The sequence below is a fragment of the Oryx dammah genome, unplaced genomic scaffold (genome assembly GCF_014754425.2).
Source record: "Oryx dammah isolate SB20612 unplaced genomic scaffold, SCBI_Odam_1.1 HiC_scaffold_12, whole genome shotgun sequence".
NCBI classification, from domain to species: domain Eukaryota; kingdom Metazoa; phylum Chordata; class Mammalia; order Artiodactyla; family Bovidae; genus Oryx; species Oryx dammah.
The window spans coordinates 10519292-10537369 of NW_024070196.1; the positions used below are offsets into that span (position 1 = coordinate 10519292).

The following is an 18078-nucleotide window of genomic DNA, read 5'->3' on the forward strand; positions in this document are numbered from 1 at the left end:
ACTCTTTTAGTTCCTTAATGGCGTAACTGCCATTAAGGAATGAGTCATGATCACTGCGTGTTCCTGAAGCTTTGCTTTTCATGACCTGTGACTTCATGTCTGTCTTTTTCTGTGCATGTTACTATTGAGTTTTTTTTTTTCCCGCCCTAAAGGAATCCCCCCCTGAATTTATAGGTTTTAACTTTTGTGTTATATAAATAGTATAGGAGCACTGGTGAGAATACAGACCAAATTGTGGCAGCAGAAGGCAGATTGTTAGGAAAAAAGCACTTGCTTATATAGTTAACTATATTTTAGGTTTCATATACATTTTCTTTCGTTAACCACACTTACCTTTTCATGTGAGGTAACCAGTAAAAATCACTACCATTCTCTATTCTTTAAAACAAACTTGTGCATACCCTAGATTATGGGGATATAGAGGTCTGACATACATGCACACAGAAATAGACACTCATTCTCTCTCGCTCAAAATTTTAAACAGGTGTACTTTAGATGGATGGTAGAACAAGGAGCTGAATGGGCTATAGGCTCGAATTTGTCCCTGAATTCCTAAAGTAGTAAAATTTTCTGTAAGCCATTTAATACCTCTTGTCTTCAGTTATAAAATGAGGGGTGCTGGACTAGATGCCTTTGAAGGCATTTTAGCTCTCTGAATTTGTCACACAAATGAGGTTTGACTTATTTGGCAGAATCACTGTGGAATCACTGTACTGTTTACCTAACGGTTTATTTTTAGTTTTGATTCTTTTTCTGATTTTTTTAAATTGTGGTAAAATGAACATAACATGAAATTTTTCATCTTAGCCATCTCTAAGTTCAATGGTATTATTATGAATATTTTAGTAATATTGTGCAGTCATTAGCTCCAGTCATTCTTGTAACTCTTTCCATCTTGTAAAACTGAAACTTTATACCCATTGAACAATAATTCATTCCACCCTCCCCCCAGCTGCTTACAACCACCATTCTACTCTCTGCTTCTGTGAGTTCGACTACTGTACATCATATGACTAGAATCATGCAGTTTTTGGTGTGTGTGTGTGTGTGTGACTGTCTTATTTCACTTAGCATAATATTCTCCAGGTTCATCCATATTGTAGTAGATATAAGAATTTCCGTCCTTGTTAAGGTCGAATAATGTTCCTTTGTATGTATTGTTGCATTTTGCTTATCCACGCATAGATGGACTGATGAGTTATTTTAGTGGGAAACAACTTATATGCTGCCTACAATTCCTGTTCGGTATGTCTCTCAGTAGAGGGAGGGGTCCTACTAGTGGTTTGGGTGGGATGGCTTTTTGGGAGAGGTGGGATGGGGACAGTGTGTTGGAGCAAGTTTGGCACCTCTGGTAACTGAGTGCCAGGAGTGAGCTTCCCTGGTGGTTCAGTGGCCAGGACTCCGCCTGCCAGTGCAGGAGACACGGGTTCAATCCCTGGTCAGGGAAGACCCCACATGCAGCAGAGCATCTGGGCCCTTGTGCCACAACTGCTGAGCCTGTGCTCGAGAGCCTGCGAGCCTGAGAGCTCATCCTCGGCAAAAAGAGAAGCCCGTTCACTGCAGCTAGAGAGCAGCCCCCACTGTCTGCAACTAGAGAGAAGCTTGTGCCGAAGACCCAGCACAGCCAAGAATAAATAAATCAATTAAAAAAAAGCTCGTAGCCCTTTGATCAGCGTGTTAGCCAATGTTCCCGCTCTTCCCTCGGGACACCTGAGTAGCAGGGCAGAGAACCAGTGCTCCACCCCTTTAGCCTAAGCTTGTGCACAGGTTCCTTACCAGCTCCTCTGGAGGTGGACATGGCTTCCCTTAGTCCTGGGGCCAGTGGTGTGCACACTCGGCCCCAGGCCTTTCATTATCATCTTTAGTTACTGACAGCAGAGAGGCCTCAGGACCGGGCAAAGAGAATGAAGTTCAGGGTTGGGAGGAGAGATTGTTTTTAGGATAAGGATAAAAGGCGTCTGTCACATCACTGTATACCAACCCTCCGGAAGAAAGGTCAAGGAGAAAACAAGCCATTTCACAAACTGTTAAGTTCCTTTGTTGTTACTGTTTTAAAATGTTTATTTATTTATTTTTTTTCAGTCCCACTAGATTAAAATACAGGAGACAGTTTAAAAGCTTGGTGAACTTTTTTAAAATTTAAACCCGTTTTAAAACACTTTTGTGTTGGATCACAAGGAAACAGTGAAGAGTGTCTTCAGAATTTTTGCCATTTATGGTTAGACTTTTGAGTTGGAACAATTTTTATTTTTTTCTTTGAAGGCACAGATGGTTCAGAAATATTATTGGCTTTGCAGAGGATTCCGTTGAGGAGTCTGGCAGCTGCCTTGGTGTGACGACAAAACAGTGTCAGTAAAGCCAAGCAGAGCTTCAGGGAGTTACTGTTTATCTACACATAACTAAGACACATTCCAGTTAGTAATGGCAACACTGAGTTAAGAAGGATTTGTACATGATTTTAGATTAAAATAGTGTGAACATGGCCTTTTACAATAATTTGCATACTTGCTTCCGTGGAGTCTTTATCCCTGGCGTGGCTTTTAGTACATGATCCAGCCTTTCTTTTTAGGTGTCGCCTGATGTATTTTTTACTTTGTTTAGCCTGGTTTTTTGGTTACTCCCCAAGTGATTTAACTGTATTACCCTCCCTCCTGTTCTCTCTCTTACAGATTTTATGGCTAGAAGGCTGGCTGTTATTAACCTGTGTGCTTTTTGTTTACTGATTTCATCGAACACTACCCTCTTGAGGCTGTATAAGGGGTGGAGGGAGTTAGTCAAGCATCGAGCAGTGCTGTGGCTTAGTATCTCATTTAAGACTTGGTGATCTTAAGAAAAATTAGATCTGGTTTCCTTTAAGTGGATCACAATTAGCACATAACTTCAGTTCAGAAAATTTAGTACTGTGAGTTGTCAGGATTAAACTTGATGCATTTGAGGGAAATGGGTAAGTTTTTTCAGTTCTTTAGGGAGATGTTAAAATTGTATATGATTTGGTAAAGGCATAGATTGGAATTTTGTTGTGAGCTGTGAGATTTTGTTGAGGTATGTATGTAATTTTACTAATTGTGTGAGATTTAGTTTCTACTAGACTTTAACCAAAATGCTAAAAAAAGTTGGTAGGACAGGAATAATGAAAATGAGTAAAGCATTGGGGTCAGTGGGGGCCACTTTTAGGCTAATTTATGTAAGAACTTATCACAACTTAAATGATCATGTACTTATTTATATTTAGTGAAGACAGATCTTCCTGATTTCTGATGAAGACTTGTCTCAGTCAGTCTGATGCCATTACACTCAGGATTCCTCTTTGCTGATTCTTTGCTCATGAAATGACCTAGTTATGACTTGACTCCCTATCAGCTAGTCTTTAGGGAAAGTTATTATGAGAGCAGCCTGTTTAACTTTTGTAAACTTCTGTCAATTTTTTACTTTGAAAAATTTCAAACATAAGGAAAATTGCAAGAAAAGGAACAGCAAACACAAGACTGTTTTCTCTGTTGAACCATATGATGGTTATTGGCCTCCTAACCTTCCCCCTTAATTTTAACACTTCAGCACATGGCCTCCTTAGAACACGGGCTTTCCCCTACCTATCATAGTAAGATGATCATACTCAGGAAGCTTAACATGGATCAAATACTGTTATTTAACAGATAGTCTGTATTAAAATTTCCCCTGCTTATGCCAATAATACTCTTTATTGCTTTTTTCCTCCCCAGTCGAGTTCTAATCAAAGGGTCTGTATTACATTTAGTTGCCATGTCTTTTGACTGTTATTTAGTTGATATTCTGGTTTTAGATCATTTTAAATGGTTGAGATAATCAGTTTAGTAAAAACAGAATATTAAAATAATTTTAAACTAAGAGCTGAAGTGCCAAAGTGTTTTTGAGGAATGTGATATTTTATAGTTTGTCAAGATTTTAATGATCTATTCAGGAAAACTGCATAGCAAACAATTTTAGAAACTTACAGGAACTAATTTTTTAGGTTTGCACAAATGTATTGGTCAAAAACTTTGTCCTGTATTTTTATAAATAGATCCTTGCTGACTAGAAATATTTAAGAGTAAAAGCTTACTACGAAAGGTATATATGATAGTATGAAGTCCAGCTGTCTGCAGTAGCAGCCTGTCTAGAAGTTCAAATGGAAACCAATTTGGATTGTTCAGTAAGAATGAGGGATTTAACGTTTGATTTCAAATGTGGCAAATGATTAAAGTGCCTTAAACCATCCTCCATGTCTGTTTCATTTGAGGGCAGGAGGTGACCACCCCCTCCCCACCCCTGGGCCCCCCCCCTGCCCCAGACCCCACCCCACACTGCTCTCACACCTCCCACAGAGCTCAGGGCTTGGAAACAAGACTGTATATGTGGGCGTGGGAGCTGCCTTGGCCTAAGAGCCTCCTATTTCAGATGGGAACTTCTCCACAGGCATAGCTTCCAAGCTCTAGCCATAAGAACATGTAGTTACAAGTTACCCCCCACTCAGGGAAGCCCAGAGGTGGTATCCTTCCCATCAGGCATCTGTAGTTTACAGTTTTCTTAGTCCACATGCATCTAACCATTAATAAACATGTAAAAACTTTTTAATCATAAGCAGTGTTTTAATAACTCAGCTGACATTCCACCTTTATAGAATTTCCAGGGAAACAGAAAGTGAATCCAAGATAAGTATAGGAAGAGAAGGTGTTTTGTTAGCCCTTTATTCATACACGTTACTCTAGAGTATTTGGATTTTTAATCACATTTTCCTTTCAGAGTGTTTAACTTTTTATTCTGAAATAATTTCAAGCTTACAGAGAAGTTAGAGCATAGTACAAAAAACCACACATGAACCTTACATCCAGGGTCACAGATTGTTACTACATTGCCACATACGCTTTAGTATTCTCTCTGAACACTTTAAGCTTCAGATACCGTATTCCTGTACCCCTCAATACTTCTGTGTGTATTTTACACTTACCAAAACGAGGAAATCTCTATGGACATAGTACTGATATCTAAGGGAAACAGTCTTACTCAGATATTCCACCATCTGTGGCAGGAATGCCCTTCATAGGTCCAGAATTCAGTCCAGGATCACACATTGCATTTAGTCTCCTTTATTCTGCAACAGTGCCTCAGTCTTTCATGACATTTACAATTTCTAAAAGTGGAGGTCTTTTATTTTGTGGAATGTTCCTCATGTTTCTTACTAGAGTCAGACTATTCATTTGAGAGACCACAGAAGTTTGGTCACATTAGGAGGCATATATGTTGCTTTATCCTAGATCTGTGGATGTGAATTTAGATCAGTTGGTTTAAGTTGTATCCATCAGGTTTTTTCCACTCTTAAGTTGCTATTTTTCCTTTGTAATAAGTCGTTCATGGGGGTGAAACTTTGAGACTCTTAAATATCCTTGTCCTAATTAAACTTCCAGCCTCTAGTTTTAATAGCCACTGATGACTCTTCCCGAACCTGAAAGCTTGTACTCATCCAGCTCACTGGTTACTTTTCAGGGGGTCTACCAGTCTGCCATTGTGAACTACCAGCCAACTACCAGTCTAAAGACCATTACACTGTATACTGTCTTAGATCCCCAATGATTTAGTTACTGATATAAAATGTAGGGCATCAAGATACTTTTTAAAGCGTTTGTCCTTCCTCCAGGTGTTTGCTACAGTCTGGAGGCAAGATTTTTCCCCAGTATGTGCTGATGTTTGGGTTGCTCGTGGAATCGCAGACTCTGATGGAGGAGAGTGCCGTGCAGGGCGCAGAACGAACTCTTGGCTTCAACATAGCGCCTTTCATTAACCAGTTTCAGGTGAGCCTTTAGAACAGAAGTTCAGCGCGGTGGCTGTCACCCACAGTCTCTCTCTCTATAGGTTTATAGTCACTGTGTTTAACTGGATTGCTCTGGTACTCAGTTTTCTAGAGCCAAGGAACTTACTAGTGGTAAAAATCAAACCTTGGGGTTAGTATAGCCAAGATTTCTGTTGTTCCTGACAGAAGTCTGTGACTCTTGTTCTGAACCACTGTTGTAAATGAAAAATAAGGTAGCGGGTTGAGTCTTATGAAAAATTATGATCCTTGTCTGAAAAAGCAGCCACCAGGAGACTTCTGTTCTCAACAGGAGCCCTTAATCACAGAGGCTGGAGGCTGGCAGGAAAAGGTGGGAGCAGCTCATCTCCGGGCATTCAGACCGCAGGGAGCAGGAGTGAGTGTAGGAGCGCAAGGAAAAGGGGTTACGCACTGTTTGGAAAACAAGGATATAGTGCTGGCAAAAGTACCAGCAGCAAGTAGAATTTGTCAGTTCTAACTGGAACAGATGGAATGTCTAGGGAAGAGGCTTGGGGTTGGAAAGAGGTGGAATCTGCTGAGTAAGCCAGAACAGCACTTTGGGAAGTGGGGTGTTGAGTACTGAATTAAAGGAGTGATATCTAGAGCCTGTAGGTGGTAGCAAGCTCTTGAATATGCATTATTAGATCTTCCATGAACAGTATTTGCTCAACAAATATAATTTTTTTGAGGAAATGATTTTTTTCAGAGCAGGCTAAAGTTTTGGAGTTTATTTAGTAATCTCAGTTTTTTGGAGAGTTTAATAAAGAAAATGTACTTACCAGAAGACATGTTTGTAGTCCAGAAATACCACCTTCTACTGTCTGTCTAGCTTTTCTTTGATCCTGATGTCAACAGTTCTTTGATTCCATCACAATCTACAATATTTTAATCCTGCCATCTTTTCCCCCTACCCCCCACCTCATATCCTCCTTTCCTGAACAGCTTATATTCCACAGTCGATATGTTTTTCATGTATCTTTCCCTGCTGTTTTTCTGCTGGCCTGGGGGCAGTCCCACCTTGGTTAAACCCAGCTTTTTGCCTTCTCTACACCGGTACCCCTGCAGCTGAGCATGTTGACGGTGGCCTCACTTCAGCGTATGACCAGGCATCTCAAGAGGCTCCATGAACTCGCTGGGCAGTTTTACCTTTCCTAGTCCACTCACTCATTTTCTGAGCTGTTGTCTCATCTTCTCCTCTGTGGTGTGCTCAGTCACTCAGGCTTTTCCCATTCTTTGCAACCCGTGGACTAGAGCCCATCAGACTCCTCTGTCCATGGGATTTTCCCGCCAAGAGTTCTGGAGTGGGTTGCCACTTCCGCCACCAGGGGATCTTCTCGACCCAAGGATCGAATCCACATCTCTTGCATTGGCAGGTGGACTCTTTTCCACTGAGCCACCTGGAAAGCCCCACTTACTCTATGAATGCGTTAGTCACTCAGTCGTGTCTGACTCCGTGACCCCATGGACAGTAGTCCGCCAAGCTCCTCTGTCCACGGAATTCTCCAGGCAAGAACTGGAGTGGGTTGCCATGCCCTTCTCCAGTCTGATGTGGTGATTAGCTGACGACTACACTGACAACCGAGTGAACCAATGAGACAAAATGAGAGGTTGTTAAAAAAAAGTGTTATACAGAAAACAGCAGAAATCTATTCATTCAATAGATGTCTTCTCTATGTGCTTTTTTAGGTTTGGGGAATATAGTCATGAAATTAAAGAGAGAAGTTTCTGCCCTCATGAAGCTAGTATTCAAATTGACTGTAAATAAACAAGAGACAGACAATAAACAAAGGAGTGAAAAGATTAGTATGATAGGTAATGAGAAGTGAGGTTAGAGGATAATGGGGTTGGAGGTATGGGATGTTCCATTTATGTAATGCCTAAGGAAAGGACTCATGGGTAATTAGTGATATCTAAGCAATGGCACCCCACTCCAGTACTCTTGCCTGGAAAATCCCATGGATGAAGGAGCCTAGAAGGCTACAGTCCATGGGGTCGCTGAGGGTCGGACACGACTGAGCAACTTCACATTCATTTCATGCATTGGGGAGGGAAATGCCAACCCACTCCAGTGTTCTTGCCTGGAGAATCCCAGGGACGGGGGAGCCTGGTGGGCTGCCGTCTTATGGGGTCACACAGAGTCAGACACGACTGAAGCGACTTAGCAGCAAGCAGAGATCAGAGAGAAATCAGGAAACAAACATTATAAAAGTCCAAAGATCTGCAAGTGCAAAGATCTGAGGCCAGAGCATGATTGGAGTTCTCAAAAATGGCAGAAAGCATGAGGAAGAGTCAGGTGAAGGATGTGGTAAGAAGAGTATCAGGAGCCCGGTCCTGTGGCGCCTCCTATAGGGATCGTGGGGTTTTGGCTTCTGCTGTGAAAGGGGTGGGGAAAAACTGGAGAGTACTGGCCAGAGGAGGGATAAGGTGTGACTTGTTTTGAAAGGCTTGCTGTGGTTGCTGTGTTGGAGACCACTGTACCCACCAGGCAAAGGCATGAGGTTACTGCCGTAATCCAGGGGAGAGGTGGGAGTGGCGAGTGGTAGCAGTGGGTGTGGTGTATAGTTCCGACTGCTGGCGTACTCTGAAGGTAGGTTTTGTGACAGACTGGACCTGGGGTATGAGAAGGCGCCTGGAAGGACAGTTAACGTATACTGATAAGGGGAAAACAGCAGGAGGGTCAGGCTGTGCTTGTGTTTTTATGGGGTCATTAGACAGTCGGGATAAGAATTCAGAGAGATAGCTAGCCTAGAGATGATGTTTAAAGCCATAAGACTGGGATGAAATCACTTTGGGGATGTGTAGAAAGACAGTATAGAGTCGAGAACTAAGTTCTAGAGAACTCACAGAGTGATGAGCTCTGGATTGGAAACCTAGGGCAGGAGTCCTGGCAAGGGCATGGGATTGCTGTGTGTTTTCACGGGTAGGGAAGGTGGGTGGATCTGTGTCCTGTTTCCCTGCAAACAGCTGTTCTCTAATATATTACTCAAAGCACACAGGGCCCTTTTATTTATTTGGCTGCACTGGGTCTTCATTGCTGTGCTGGAGAGTGGGGGTTACTCTGTAGTTGCAGGGTGTGGGATTCTCATTGTGGTGGCTTCTCTGGGTGCAGAGCGTGGGCTCCAGGGTGCCTGGATTTCAACAGCTGCTGCATGTAGGCTTAACAGCTGTGGCACACAGGCTCTAGAGCAAAGGCTCAGTAGTTGGGGGACACAGGCTTAGTTACTCCACAGCATGTGTGATCTTCCCGGATCAGGGATTGAACCTGTGTTCCCTATATTGGCAGGCGGATTCCTTACCCCTGAACCACCAGGGAACCCCTAAGAGGGCACTTTTAAAACAAGTTTCCTTTCTATTTCAAGTGCTACTGCTGCTGCTAAGTTGTTTCAGTCGTGCCCGACTCTGTGCAGCCCCATAGACGGCAGCCCACCAGGCTCCCCGGCCCTGGGATTCTCCAGGCAAGAACACTGGAATGGGTTGCCATTTCCTTCTCCAATGCATGAAAGTGAAAAGCGAAAGTGAAGTTGCTCAGTCGGGCCCGACTCTTCCTGACCCCATGGACTGCAGCCTACCAGGCTCCTCTTGTCCATGGGATTTTCCAGGCAAGAGTACTGGAGTGGGGTGCCATCGCCTTCTCTATTTCAAATGAGAAGGCTAAAAGTTAATAGGAAGGTTTCATTGTTACTAAGGGCTTCCCTGATAGCTCAGTTGGTAAAGAATCTGCCTGCAATGCAGGAGACCCTGGTTCGATTCCTGGGTCAGGAAGATCCACTGGAGAAGGGGTAGACTACCCACTCCAGTATTCTTGGGCTTCCCCTGTGGCTCAGCTGGTAAAGAATCCGACTACAGTGCAGGAGACCTGGGTTCGATTCCTGGGTTGGGAAGATCCCCTGGAGAAGGGAAAGGCTACCCACTCAGTATTCTGGCCTAGAGAATTCCATGGATTGTATAGTCCATAGAGTCACAAAGAGTTGGACATGACTGAGCAACTTTCACTTTCTCAGTTGTTACTAAAACTGATGCAAGATTTTATCGTAGTGTTAGTTGCTCAGTCATGTCTGGCTATTTGTGACCCCATGGACTGTAGCCTGCCAGACTTCTCTGTCTGTAGAATTTTCTAGGCAAGAATACTGGAGTGGGTTGCCATTCCCTCCTCTAGGGGATCTTGACTCAGGGATAGAACCCGGGTCTCCTGCGTTGTGGGCAGATTCTTTACTGTCTGAGCCACTAAGGAAGTGATTGATTTTTTTTTTAAATCATAATTTGCAAAGTTGAGAACCACTGTCTTCTAGATAATAAACAATTTTCAAAATGAAATCTATTAATTCAGTAGAATTTGGCATATTTTCTTTTTTTTGGCATATTTTCTTAAATACTACAATAATTAATGTTGTGCTGTTTGCTTATTAGTTCATCTTCACACATAAGCGCATCCTTGTTTAACAATTTTGGGAGCTGTTTAATCTGCTTTTATCCAAGCAAAGAATCTACAGATAACTGAAATCATAGAAAATTATTTAACAAACCTAAAACTTGGTTTGTTCATTCTTCCTGTAAAACTGGAATCATGGAAGTCTTTTTTTTTTGCTTTAAGGTTGATATGGCAATTAAGTGAGGTAATTGATATAAAAAGCACCGTATCGAGCTAAGTACAAAGCAAGAAACTTGGGTCACAAAAAGGACTGAATTAAAAGCAAAAATGTTATACTTTCTTTAGGTACCTATACGTGTATTTTTGGACCTGTCCTCATTGCCTTGTATACCTTTAAGCAAACCAGTGGAACTCTTAAGACTAGACTTAATGACGCCCTATCTGAACACCTCTAACAGAGAAGTAAAGGTAAAATGATTAATCTTGTCATATTCAGAACTATCAAATTATGTAATACTTTACATACTTAAAATAGCTTTAGCCACTTTCTTTGAATTTAAATGTTACTTTCTAAACAGTATCCAGACCTGAACTGGCGTAAATATCAGTTTCTAGAATAGGTTGGTATTAATCTGAATTGGGTGATTAAATGTATTTCTTTATATAATTTGGATCTAAAACTTACTAAAAAGAGAAAGACTTATTATCCAAGTCTACTCCATCTGATGAAATGCTTGCAATTTCTTAATTTTCATAGGTACGCATTTGTAAATCTGGACAAGTGACTGCCATTCCATTTTGGTATCATATGTACCTCGATGATGAGATTAGGTTAGATACTTCGAGTGAAGCCTCTCACTGGAAACAGGCTGCAGTTGTTTTAGATAATCCCATCCAAGTGGAAATGGGAGACGAACTTGTACTCAACATCCAGCACCACAAAAGCAACGTCAGCATCACCATAAAGCAATGAAGAGCAGATTTCTAATGAAAGAATGTGGAAGTAGAGCAGTGGTTTTCCAGTTCTAGGCTGAATTAGTAGTGGGATTGCAACCATAAGATGGAGGTGTATTTAAGTCCTTGAAATGGTCAAATATTTTTAAAACATTGATATTAATAAAGTGTATTTAAAGACCCTAACTTTAAAGAGTAGCGTTATTACAAAAACTTGCCGTAGACTTCCTTTCTGGCAAAGGCTGTCATTAATTTTTCAAATTAGGAACTTTTTATTGCTTGTTTTTACTTATTATAATTAAAATTTGCCAAAATTGTTAGTCTGTACTCCAGAACTGTAAAGATAAGGAATTTTGAGTCTCCTATTCATTTTTTAGACATTTTGGCTATTTTCCTTAAATCTGAACTTTTGGTGAGGATACCTCAAAAAGTTGGTTTCCACTGAAGATTGAGGGTTTATGTTTACCTGTAAATTCTAAGCTTGTTTCTTGTAACTGTTGAAATACTTCTGAACCACCTTCTCAGTTTTGTGTTTTGGGAATGCAAATCTGAATAAGATGTTTAAGCTACAGACTAAATGTAATTAAAGAGTAAAAGAAGGACAAAAAAAAATCTTGGGAGGCAGCATTTTTCCTGGTCTGCCTTTGGCAAAGAAAAATTTTAAAGCTGATAAATTCAGAAAGAGTTAAACCTAAACCAGTATTTTTCAAAGTTTTGATGTGAATACATAGTAAGAAAAAAAAAGTTAATCCAGACCTGAAATAGGGAGATTAATAAAGATTATCATGCCTTGTATATACTGTGTGCTCTGTAGGTGAGCCACGCAGAAAATAAGATGTACCTTCTCTCCACACTGCCTGTTCTCCTTGCCTTTAGGATTATGCTGCCCAACTTTACTTTCAGTAGAAACATTTCATTTATAATAAGACAATAAAAACTTTGTACCTAATTACTGTGTACCAGTGTGTGTGTGTGTGTGTGTGTGTGTGTGCGTGCTTAAATATATACAGCATAGATTTTGAGAAATAAATACTTAACCCTTGCTATTTGCCACATACTGCTCTGGCACTTTCTATATTTATTTTCAGTGTAAAATGTTAGGTGCAAGGGGTTGTGATTAACAATTAGAGGAACTCTATCTAACCTAAGCAGTAAATTTCTCCCAGAGAGTATCTGCAAATCTTGTGACTGTGGTTTGATAAATAGTTAGGACTACTCAGCCCAGATTTACATTTGCTGACACCTTTAGTCGCCCTAAAGAAAAGCAGACTCTGTTTCTATCACAAGTTTCTTATTCTTCCACTCTTGTCCAGTTTATTCTTTTCATCTCCAAGTCCTAGATAACCTATTAATCTGTTCGCTTTGGTGCAGATGATTTTTTAGACAGTAGTTGTTTTAAGACTAGTAGATTAGGTCCTAGACATTTCTCCTAGTAGGAATGTTAAGACACATGCATCTCTCACTGTAGGTATATGATTTTCAACCCTTTAATTTTGGGGGCTTAAGTTTTTCTGCTGTGCCTCTAATCACAAGAGACATAAAAGGTTGCAGAAAATAAATGATAAATTCTCATTTATTGAAAGACATTCATTTGAGAAATAGAGAAATAATTGTTAGGTAAGCATATATGGCACATGATTATGATTGAGGTCCACTAATTCGCATTTCTGAATTATACGTTCTGCTAGTTCCAGAGCATTATATTCATGCAGCAGTGGTAGGAAGCACTGATTTTTAAAAATGTCCTCCTCTTGATAAAGTACTGTAATGTCAGGAATGGTTAGTAGTCATTGTCTACCATTTGAGTGTGTGATACTCTGTAGTGTTAAGAAGTCAAGTCTAAGTCTAGGATATTTAGACTGATTATTTGTGGTATACAAAACCTAGTTGTATAAATCTGGTGGTTGTACCTGGTTTTTGCCGTTGTGTTCAGATTTTCCATCATTAATGGCTTGTCCTAAGCACACAATCCTGAGCAACGGGACACCAGGTAATGAAGTAACACGGCGGCAGCACAGTCTGCTTCTGCACACTGCTCAGGAGGCCGCGGACTCCTCTGATGGCTCTTCTCTCGCTCCTGCAGCATCGTGCCCTGGGTCGGCAGGTGCGTTAGCTGTGGTCGGTGTAGTCTGGGGGGTCACAGTGTGTCCAAACCCTTGATAGTGGCCCACGGGTGAGGGCGGCACTGAAGAGGCAACCGAGAGTGCGTCTTGTGATGATGATGATAACAAGCTTGTGTGTTCATTTTGATCTTGATCCTCAGGAAAAAACTTTTTCCTAGGATGTCCCATGACTGTCCTTCCTTTAAAGTAGAGTAAAAGTGTCCGAGTTAGCCAAAAGTTAGGTTATTTTTAAATTTACTATGATGTTGCCATGCTAAACGTTAAGCTCTTTTCCCCCCTCCCAATTTGGAGAGCCTTATTGTGGTACCGTTTTATACAAAATCTTTTCAAAAACTTCTTCTACAGACTGGACAGGAGAACTACAATAGGCTGTTCGAATAAATAAAATGGCTGGTACTTACCAACATGCCTTACTTGTTCAGAAATATCATCCCTAATGTCTGAAACGTCCCACATAGCAAGAAAGGAATCAAAGCATGAGCCCTCTTCTGCTTCTTGGACATACGGTTTATATGAGAAAGTGTAGTGATGAGCGATAGCAGCAAGGAACATCTCAATACAGATAATAAAGTCCTACAACAACAACATCAACATCATCATCAGCCATATTGGATTTTAAATCTAGTTTTGCAGGCAAAAGCACTATGTCTCTCTTCAAAAATACTTGAGTATCAACAGCTGTTTGTTCCCTCACAAGACTGTCCTCATATTTTCATTTTCCAAAATAATGATTTTTTACCTCTTCATAAAAACACAAAATGCCAGAAGTTCAACTCAATTTTGTACTACTTCAATCACCACAAGTATTTCTTGGCCAAGTACAATGTATTCTCTTCCACTATCCAAGGACTTAGAGGAGAAATGCAGAAAAGAGAAATTGGGTAGGAATAACAAAATCTAGGTTCTGTTACTAATTTGTAGAAGACCCAGGAAGTATGGCCAATTTTTGTGGGGTTCTCCGTTTCCTCACGTGTAAAGTGAGGTAACAGTAGCCCCACAGCCTGCATATGCCCATGCCGTCAGGCTCAGGAGATAAAATGTAAAAACACTGAACAAACAACAAAGTTCTGTTGGGAGTCAGAGAGCACTGCTTACCTGGAGTCCTGTGGCCACAGCTTCTACCGTTTGCCATTCCCATGTATGCTTTTCAGAAATAACGCCAACTTTTACCAACAAAGCAATAACTACTGCTTGCCTATATGTTAGGAAAAGGTAAACGCCAAATCTATATCAAGCATAAAACCAGCAGTTGTTTAAAAAATATGCCATTTAAAAAGTGAAACCCCAGCACAACCTGTGGACCATGACCACCCTGCCTTTACAGCATATTCCCGAAGAGACTGTATAACTGTATTAGATACGTCTGCTTTACACACTGACTCGTCCAGTACAGTTTCATCATACGAATTTTGATTATGTATTCTTAGCACTTCGGTACTTGGTTTATAGTCTTTTTTTGTTTTGAAAGTGTGCACAAGTCATTATATTTTAAGTTGGTCCCATACACAGACCATGCCTAACATCTTACACAATAGGAATTTAAAATGAAATAAAAGATACTTAAATGTTAATTTATACACATATTAATTGGTTATTTAGATTATTTTAAAGAACATTTTGGAACCAATCTTTTTTTTTTTTTTTTTTGGAACCAGTCTTGTTAAACAGCTAAAATGAGATAAGTTTTCATATATCTATATACAATAATATTCACTTCCATATTACTTGTAATCATAAAAAAAAAATTAGGAACAACCTAAATGTCAATAAGAAACTGATTAAAAAATTGTATCCATACATTAGAATACGGTGTGTGGCAAAAGCAAAAAACCCAGTAACAACAAAATTACATTCTCACTGTATTTACAAAGAACTATAACTACAGTATACTAAACATTGAGTTCTACAAGTTTTTATAGTATGACGCTCTTTCTGTGGTTTTATAAATGATGTGGACCACAATGTCATTCATTTTGGGTGATGGGATTGCAAGGATTTCCCCCTGACCTTTGTATTATTTGTATATTGGTATATTTGTTTCCAGGCCCCTATCACCCACCCACCCTTTACTAAACTGGGACCATGTACAGTTTTGTCGTCTGTTTAAAAATTTTTACTAGTGAATATTTTCTCACATTATTAAGTATTCTATATCATGTGTATCTTCCAAACTGTACTATATGAAAAAACCATGATTTATTTTAATGATTCCCTTAGTGTTGACATTTAGTGTCTCAAATTATTTTCTTCTTATAAATGTTATGTGGCCATTTGATTATTTCTTTATGAAAAACCAAGGATGGCTAAAAGAATGAACTTTTTAAAAGGGAAGCAGACATTTTAATTCCTCTTCCACATTAAGACTTACAAATTTTCATTAAACTGCCCTTTAGAAAATGGCAACATGCAAGAGAAAGCAACACTTACCAAAAAGAAACAAACACCACCAGCTTTACACAAAGAAATTTGCCAACAGGTTGGATTGGACTCAGCTCTTCCTTCAGCACTTTATAAAAGAGCAGGAGACAGTACATGGCAAACTGGAAACAATCAACCGACCAAGCATATTCAGTAAGGATAAATACGGTAACAGGGATGCCAAAGGCACAGAGTGATTTTTCAGGCAAAATTTTCTAGGCTTTATTATGCTCCTTTTAGATAAACAAGAGGCTTTAAACAGTTTACTATGGATGAAAATATCCAATATGAAACTTCTCAGAAGAGACATGTCACATCATCTCTGAAAATGATTTTAATTGTTCATTTACAGGGCCCACAAAAAACAGTAAGAACTGACTGCTGTGAATGGAAGAAAAGGCTCATTAAAGCAAAATAAAACATCTGTCTGCTCATTAACAGCTTTTATATACAAGTTACCATTCATTTTATAAGGGTCGAGCTTACTACTAACTGTACATGTATTATTTGTAAGTCAACACATTAAATAAGTACTATTTCAGTAAAACTATGCCCATGAAATCAGAAAGTAAGGAATCAGGGAGACCATTTTTCTTGAGGGCAGTATGTTAATCCTGCTGAATTTACTTTTTAAAGGTATGTGCTCAAGATAGTAATTATTTTTATTTTATTTTAAAATTTTTTAAAATTTATTTATTTATTTATTTTTAATTTTTACTTTACAATTCTGTATTGGTTTTGGCATAGATTGACATGAATCCACCACAGGTGTACATGCGTTCCCAAACATCGACCCCCCCTCCCACCCCCCTCCCCACAACATCTCTCTGGGTCATCCCCGCGCGTCAGCCCCAAGCGTGTCATATCCTGCATCAGACATAGACTGGCATTTTGATTCTTACACGATATTATACATGTTTCAATGCCATTCTCCCAAATCATCATAATTATTTTTAAAAATCAGTTGCAATTAGCATTGCACAGCAATAAACATTTTTCTAAATGTTTACATTTCCCCACTATAAAATGCTCATTTAAAATATTTTAGAATATGAAAGCAGTAAAGTATAAAGTTGTTCATAGTCCCATCATCCAACCATTCCTTTCTACACATAATATGGTTTTTAACAGGTAGACTTTGGAGTGTTTCCAGGCTTTTGCAAACAATAGGCCTTCTATACAAACATACTGAAAGCAAAAGTACTTCTGGCCATTTCTTGAGGCATTCCCCAAAATGGAATTATTGGTTCCAGAAATTACAAACGTGGAAAAGCTTTGAATATGCAAACATTTAATTTTTATTATAAATCTCTAATAACTCACGTGTGCCACTGTACCTAAACTATTATTTTGGAGAAAGCACTAAAGATTTTCAGCACACCTCACACCAATCAGAATGGCCATCATCAAAAAAACTACAGGCAATATATGCTGGAGAGGATGTGGGAAAATGGGAATCCTACTGCACTGTTGATGGGAATGTAAACTGATACAGCCACTACGGAGAACAGTATAGAGAATGCTTAACAAACTAGGAATAAAACTACCACATGACCCAGCAAATCCCACTCCTGGGCATACCCTGAGAAAAACCACAATTCAAAAAGACAAATGTATCCCAATGGTCACTGCAGCACTATTTACAAAAGCCAGGACATGGAAGCGACTTAGACATCCATCGACAGATAAATGGATAAAGATGTGACACATATATACAATGGAACATAACTCAACAATAAAAACGAAAGAATTTAAGTCAGTCGTAGTGAGCTGAATGAACCCAGAGTCGGTTATACAGAGTGAAGTAAGTCAGAGAAAAATGACTATCGTATATTAATGCATATATGTGGAATCTAGAAAAAGTACTGATGAACCTATTTGTAGGGAGGGAATGGAGACTCAGATGTCGAGAACTGACTTGTGGACACAGCAGGGGAAGGAGAGGGTAGGACGAACTGAGAAAGCAGCACTGACATGTATACATAACCATGTGTAAAATAATGAGCCAGTGGGAAGCTGCTGGGTAACACAGGGAGCACAGTATGGTGTCCTGTGATGGCCTAGGGGTGGGATAGGAGGGGGAGGGAGGCTCTAGAGAGAGGGAAGGTGTGTGTGTGCATCTAAACCTTACAGCGGATTCGTGTTGATGTATGGCAGAAACCAGCACAACACTGTAAAGCAATTATCCTCCAATTTAAAAAATCTCAATATTTACATGAATAGATTTTCAATAAAGTGCACATTCTTAAATTGAAAGGATTCATTTCATTTCAGTTTTTATAACATTTTAAAAAACTTGGCATTCTCAATTTTCAATTCCAAATATGAGAGAATTTTACTCTCCCACTTTTATTAAAACCCTATGCTCTCATATACCTAAGTAAGACATTTTT

At 39.7% G+C, this 18078-nt stretch overlaps 2 protein-coding genes across 3 annotated transcripts in view; one reads left to right on the forward strand and one right to left on the reverse strand.

Annotated features, from left to right (window-relative positions):
- PRMT9 (protein arginine methyltransferase 9) overlaps window positions 1-12093 on the forward strand; it is a 34010-nt gene extending 21917 nt beyond the window's left edge. For both annotated transcript variants that reach the window (XM_040251357.1, XM_040251358.1), the window contains exons 10-12: window positions 5651-5804; window positions 10536-10658; window positions 10948-12093. In XM_040251357.1, the coding sequence (XP_040107291.1) occupies window positions 5651-5804; window positions 10536-10658; window positions 10948-11163 (493 nt within the window). In that variant the 3' untranslated portion in view covers window positions 11164-12093. The remainder of the gene's footprint in view (window positions 1-5650; window positions 5805-10535; window positions 10659-10947) is intronic.
- Window positions 12094-12617: 524 nt separating this feature from the next.
- The window catches only part of TMEM184C (transmembrane protein 184C), a 33442-nt gene continuing 27981 nt past the window's right edge, over window positions 12618-18078 (reverse strand). The window contains exons 7-10 of the mRNA XM_040251359.1: window positions 15695-15807; window positions 14363-14462; window positions 13669-13840; window positions 12618-13446 (exon numbers count right to left, since the gene is read on the reverse strand). Coding sequence (XP_040107293.1) covers window positions 13181-13446; window positions 13669-13840; window positions 14363-14462; window positions 15695-15807 — 651 coding nt within the window. The 3' untranslated portion in view covers window positions 12618-13180. The remainder of the gene's footprint in view (window positions 13447-13668; window positions 13841-14362; window positions 14463-15694; window positions 15808-18078) is intronic.